General features: G+C 43.3%; 1 protein-coding gene across 2 annotated transcripts; it reads left to right on the top strand.

Annotated features, from left to right (window-relative positions):
• The first annotated feature begins 7 nt into the window (after nucleotides 1-7).
• CAMLG (calcium modulating ligand) lies at nucleotides 8-6,398 on the top strand. Of its 2 annotated transcripts, XM_069029075.1 has the most exons (4): nucleotides 8-192; nucleotides 1,311-1,765; nucleotides 2,655-2,720; nucleotides 4,464-6,398. In XM_069029075.1, the coding sequence occupies exons 1-4, from the start codon at nucleotides 30-32 to the stop codon at nucleotides 4,653-4,655; spliced, it is 876 nt and encodes a 291-aa protein (XP_068885176.1). In that variant the 5' UTR covers nucleotides 8-29; the 3' UTR covers nucleotides 4,656-6,398. The 2 variants fall into 2 exon arrangements, with proteins under 2 accessions (XP_068885176.1, XP_068885177.1); XM_069029076.1 differs by lacking the exon at nucleotides 2,655-2,720.
• The last annotated feature ends 115 nt before the right edge of the window (nucleotides 6,399-6,513 follow it).

Genomic DNA, 6,513 nt, shown 5'->3' with positions numbered 1-6,513 from the left:
CCCGTGGTGCCGGGCCTGCGGTGCCGGGGATGGCGGACGGCGGCGCGGGAGCGGCGCCCACACCGCCGGGGCCTCCCGCGGGGCTCTCGGCGTCCCAGCGCCGCGCCGAGCTGCGCCGCAGGAAGCTGCTGATGAACTCGGAGGAGCGGATCAACCGCATCATGGGCTTCCACCGGCCCGCGGCGGGCAAGGGTGAGCCCCGTGGCGGGTGCGGCGGGGCTGTGTGAGGGCTCCGGGGGTGCGCTGACGCCTCAGCCTCTCCGGCCGTGACCGCTGCCCGCGGTCTTCTGGTGAGCCGGAGCGGCTGGCTCCCTGCAGGGACAGGGCTGGCTGGCTTCCCCGTCCCTCAGTGCCGCCTTCCTTCGCAGGGATGCTTCAAAGCAGCACGACCTGCCCTGCTCCGCGAGGGACCCGCCCATAAAATCCCTGTGCCGTCAGAAGGTCGGGACTTGGGCCCGGCACTGTCCGTAGCGAGCAGATAAGCTGTCATTTCACTGCAAGTAGTTTTTTTTAGTTGAAGGAAGGATGAGCCTCCCCCATGTTTTTAGTCAGTAGTTGCTGGCTTTCATAGCTGGCTTTTTATAGCAAAGTTATCTCACATTTGGATAGTGACATAGATGTTTGTGGTTGGCATGCAGAATTTTCTTGCAGAACCATCTCCTAGGTAGGTCAGTTATATTTCTGTACATTCTTCAAATAGGCAGTCTTGTCAGGAAAAAGTTCTCAGATTTCGGTTTACAGGGATGCCTGTGAGCCATGAATCAGTCTGACTTAACATTGAAAAGTACTGCTGAAGTGTTGGTTCTTGCTCTCTGGTAGGACCAGACCCATTCTTGATTTGGCTTTTGTTTTCTGCTATCGCCTCCCTCACTGTAAAATGGGTCTTCAGTTTTGATACAGAGCAGGTTAACACTGCCCTGCCTCTGACAGTAGACAGCAAGCCAAAGTGCACTTCTCTTGTCTGCTTATTTGTCAGGTGTTAATGCTCTTCTGGTTGATTCACTTTATGCAAATCTTTGTCTTTTTTTATGTTGATCCATGTATTTGGATCTTTCTGCTTGTGCATGCAGTGCTGTTGCTTAAGGAAGTTCAGTGTTTTAATTTCTCTGTTGCTGACTGACATCTTCAACTTCTGACCTGCATTGCACAGCTTTCTGTCTTGTGTCTGCTCCATGAAGAGTGCCCTCTTTAATCATAAATCTGTCTTTTCTCTTGGGAAGCAGAGACCCAGGATCCTGTTCCAGTATAGCTAAAGTGTTGTTCCACATACCCAGTGTGCATAACTCTGTGTTTTTATTTCTCTTCCTTAGATGATGAAAGTCACACAGAATCAAAGCTTCAGCATGAGCAAGATAAATCAAACTCCCTTCCCATTCCTTCAGTTTCCAAGCGGATTGTGCTTGGTGACTCTGTGTGTAATGTGACAGGCTCGACTGACCATGCAGGCAGCATGGCAGAGCTCAGAGGGGACAAGGACTTGTTTGGTAAAGCCCCAGAGCTGGTCACTGAAGGGACAGGTGAGCTCCGTCACCGTCACAGGGGAGACCTGCCCTCTGAGGCTGCACCACGGCCACCGAGACACGGCTTGGAGCAGTACCTGTCCAGATTTGATGAAGCTCTGAAGCTGAGGAACCAGCTGATGAGTGAGAAGCCAAGCCAAGAGAATGGGAATGCGGCAGAGGAGTTTGACTCTTTCCGCATTTTCAGATTGGTGGGATGTGCTCTGCTTGCCATCGCAGTCAGGGCTTTTGTGTGCAAGTACCTGGTGAGTTCAGGGACACAATCCTGCTGGGGTTTGCTGGTTGGTGCAAATTAATGGGAGCTGTCTGGGGCTGACATCTGTCAGTAATGACCAAATTGGGAACTTCAGGCACTCTTTACATTTCCAACAATTGTATGAAACCTTAAAAAATTGCTGAATTCAATGAGATTCATCTGCTACCAACGCAGCCACTGTGTAACCACTGAGAGGAGCATGTTTGGACTGTTGTGCTTCAGGAGCAGATGCACTGGAATAGTTGCTGCAGCTTAAGTCCCCTGCAAGTTTATTCCCATCTTCGTGAGCATATGAGTCAGCTACTCCTCTAGTTCGGGGTCTACAAAAGAATAATAGAGTAAGAATAAAGTTCCCATCTGTGGAAGTGTCCAAGGCCAGGTTGGATGGAGCTTGAAGCAACCTGGTCTAGTGGAAAGTATCCCTGCCCACGGAAGGGGTTTGGAATGAGATGGCTTTTAAGGTCACTTTCAACCCAAACCATTCTGTGATTCTAAGAATATTGTTGTCCCAAGATAGGTAGATCCTACTCATTTATCAACCTGGGAAAAGTAGTTCCTCTGCAGTGCCTTGCAGAACAGGACAGAGGTGTGAGGCAGGTATAGCCTACCAGCTCCTGGATCCCTGGGCTCAGTTTTACACTCTGCTATTCTCTTCTGCCATTTCAGTTCTTTAGGCTCAAAGAAAATAGGGCAGAACCTTATCTTTGACATGACACTTGTCTACTTACGTTTGTAGTATTCAAGAATGATGTTGCTCTGTTCCACAAATTAATTTTTACGTACTAACTTTCTTTTATGACTTAGGAAGCATTAAATCTATGTGTTTCTTAGCTATTCTGACCAAGTTAATTTTTATATATTCTTTTCTGTTCCTTCAGTCAATATTTGCACCATTTCTTACTCTACAACTTGCTTACATGGGACTGTCCAAGTACTTTCCAAAGGTAAAATACTTTTTTCAGAATTAGATTAATTTGAAGTGTTTTCAATTTAAACTTCTGTTTAGATTGTATTGCTTTAGGACCAATGCATGTGAAGTATTCTTCCCTTGTTTTAAACTGTAGAGTTGAATGACCAATGCTGATAGTTTATACTAGTTTTTAATCTTTCCAGATTTAGTCCAGATCTTTTTTAAAATTGAAGTGAAAACATTGACTAGCAGCTTGTTTAGCTGTAGCCTAATTAAAAGCATCTGACCCAGAAATCCAGTTAGTTCTTTCATGTCTTCAGGAAACTTGCTTTTCTATAGACCATGCTCTTCTCTGATTATTATTTGTTTTGCTAAGTAGCTGTTCTGCATGTAATATCTGGATGAAATTTGGGAGAGTGTTTGGTAAAAAATGAGGCAGAACATTGGGTTTTAAGGACTCTGCATTCTACTGCTGGTATTGTTTAAATGGCAGCTTGAAATGAGACATTTATTTGTGTGTGAAACTTGCTGCTTATTAGCAAGATTTGCTACACCCCTTGCTTTATGTATTTACAACAGGTAATTGTGCTGAAGCATTTGTTAGGTTGATGATTTTGTCAGGTCTGCGGTGCAGAGTGGGACTGAATGATGTTCAATCCATCGTTAAAAGGGAAAATTTGCATTTTAAAAGGAATAATAGATTACTTGTAGAAAATCAGAATAAATCAGCAGTTGTTTTGTAGTTTAGTATATCATAATAGTCATTCTAAGCTGATGTGTCACAACACAAAACAGGAGAATTAGCCTTAGATTTGCACCAGCTCATCTGCTACATCTTGATCTTGTTTCTCGTGTACTTAAAATCACCTCTTCAGTTTCAGAATTCAAAGAGGTGGTTCCTTTCCACAACTTGCTTTTACTGCAGTTAGACCTGGGTGAGGTCAATCCCTTTGTTATCCTTCATCTTTCTCTCATGAAATACAGAAATATTCTTGAAAGCTTAATTTATATTGGATTAAATTAAAATATCCAGCAAGTATCATTAAATTATTAGAATTTTCAGCCCCTATCACCTTTTCCTGCCTGTCAGACTTGCATCCTTGGGATTCCTCATCTTAAGGATGGAACAGCTTTCAAAAGGTTTCGGAGCATTTCTGAGTTCAGAGGATAAAACTGCCAAATGAAGTTCTAAAACAGAAACAGTTGATTTTCAATTCTAAATAATTTTTCTGTTAGAAAACTTAACAGTATTTATGGGGTTTTGAGCAACCCCGTCTAGTGGAAGGTGTCTCTGACCATAGCAGGGGGTTGGAACGAGATGAGCTTTAGGGTCCCGTCTAACTCAAACCATTCTGGGATTCTGTGTTTTGGCAAATAGTGTGATGAGATTAATCCAGTTCTGCCAGTGGAGATGCCAGGCTTGGCTTCTTACACCTAGATTTCCCTTGTCTGGGAATGTTCCCACTCATGCAGGAGCAGCTGCCCAGCCTCACTTCTCAGCCTGCTGGGAGCAGTAGTGTGAAGGAGGCAGAATATCCGGCATGAATTTTATCTGCTGTTAACCAGCCTCTCACTCACCTCTGGTGGGTCCATCACAGCAGGAACCTGTGTCTAGGATAAGTGCTGTGAATCCTGGGGCATGTCTGGAGAGAATCAATCCAAACCTGCTACTCCTACCAACAAATTTGGAATGTGTGAAATTGGCACAACATTGGGGACATGTAAAGCGGAATTGGATTAGAGGAACTAACATCACTGGTTTTTCTTTCCCTTTTAGTGTGAGAAGAAGGTGAAAACGACAGTACTGACTGCTGCTCTTCTCCTGTCTGGAATCCCTGCAGAAGTGATCAGTCGCTCCATGGACACCTACAGCAAAATGGGAGATGTTTTCACAGACCTTTGTGTCTATTTCTTTACTTTTATCTTTTGCCATGAACTTACTTTGGTTTTTGGCTCTGAAGCACCATGATGGCTGTAGAATTCCACACAGTAGCTACACTAAAGCTTTCTGGACTGTGTTCCTTTAACATCTGACTTTGCAGGCAGGTCTAAACCGTCATTAAAATTCTTACCTGTTGGAATGCTTGAAAGGAGCCTTAAATCCAGTCATTTTGGAAAAGGGAGAGCAGTTTCCCAGACTGCCAGTCGTGTTGGTTCAGTTTATTTAAATACTGTGTCTGCGTATTACAAATGTGAAGGCTAGGATGCAAGTGTCAGTGGATGATTTATTTGCTTTAGTTAGAAGATGCCCTTCTCAGCCTCCTTCATAAACATTTACAAAGCTGCCTTTGTTCTTTTCAGTGAGAACAAGAAGAGAGTTCCCTTCAGCAGAACCATATATATGTGTATATCCTCTATGACTATAGCTAACAAGACCTGCTCATTTTGTGGTGTTCCCATTTTTTAAAGAAAGCTCTAAAGAAAATCCTTGTATTCTCTTCAAATGTTCAAGTTCAGAATGTTGAACCAAGTAGCTGCTTCTGGAGAATGTTGGTGAAACTTGCCACTTTGTTGTCCTGATCCTTGCCTTGCTGTACATTACTTGTGATTGTAATTAATTTAATTTGATGATTATTGTGGAAAAGAGCTAAGCAAAACCAACAGGAAAAGTCCTGGTGCTTACAAAGGTCATTAATCAAAAAGTAAGAAGAAACAAAACTAATCTCATCTGTTCAGGAGTTTCCAGCAACCTAATCCTAGCGCAGCTCACATCTGTGCTTTCTGACACTTTTTTTAATGTTAACGGTTCATCTCATAGGGAGAAGTTGTATATATTGGCACCCAACCTGCAGTATCAAATCTTTGCTCTAGTGTTCGTAAAACTTACAAGGGAAACTGTTTTGTTTTCAGCCTCTTATGAGTTTTGCACAGTGAGAGGAAGGAAGTGTCATTCCAAATAGTCAAATGCTGATAATCTTCGAAAATCTCTTATTGAAGCTGAGTTTGGTAGTGTTTTCAGCTTGTAGTTTTCTTTTTAGAATCTGGACTTTCAGGTAATGTAGGCCGATGCATATTTTTAGCATGGTAAACCACATATTTAACTTGGTATTTGCCTGCAGAGGTTTTTTTAGGGAGCAGACGTGTTTGATTCTACCACTCTAAAGTAAATGGCCCAGCTTTCAGCTGATTATTCTCTTTTAAAGCTTCCTTCTGTAATTTTAGTGATGCATTTCTGACTTTTAAATTAGATACGTTTGTGGCCTGAATACAAGAACCGTGTGTTTTGATTTGACCATCTTCATAGGGTTTTTTTAACGGATTATGTTACAGTGAGTATTACATTACAGGTGTACAGGCTGGGCTGCAGAAAATTCTGACTTAGGTCTATTAGCACAGATACTGATTCAGCAGCTTTAAATTTATTTATATTAGATAATAATTTCAGCAAATTGAAATTATAGTCATTTAAATTAAGGTTGAAATATGTAAATAATGAGTTTGCTCAAAAGTTACTTGTTCTGATTCTCTATTTATATACCCAAACGTACAAATAAAGACTTTTAACACTAATCAGGTAAATACTCTTGCATGGGCAGAGCACCAGGAGGGGTTTGTGCTTGATCAAGAAATCTCGATGAAGAGAAAGGACCTTTGACCAAGAAACCAATCTCTTTTATTCCGTTTTTACCTTACCTCTGTTGGTGTACATAATTCTGTTTAATGTTTACTGACAAACCGATTGTTTTCTATTAAAAGCCTATTTGTTACCCGCTTCCTTGGTGCTGCGTGCGGCTGGGCCGGGGCGGGGTCGGGTCGGTTCCCGTGCCCCCGTCCGTGTGCCCGGGGCGGCGCTGCGCCCTCCGCCCGCCGGGGGGCGCCGGCGCGGG

Source organism: Aphelocoma coerulescens, chromosome 13 (genome assembly GCF_041296385.1).
Source record: "Aphelocoma coerulescens isolate FSJ_1873_10779 chromosome 13, UR_Acoe_1.0, whole genome shotgun sequence".
NCBI classification, from domain to species: Eukaryota; Metazoa; Chordata; class Aves; order Passeriformes; family Corvidae; genus Aphelocoma; species Aphelocoma coerulescens.
The sequence above is the reverse complement of the archived record's forward strand: the minus strand, read 5'-3'. Positions and strand labels throughout refer to the sequence as shown.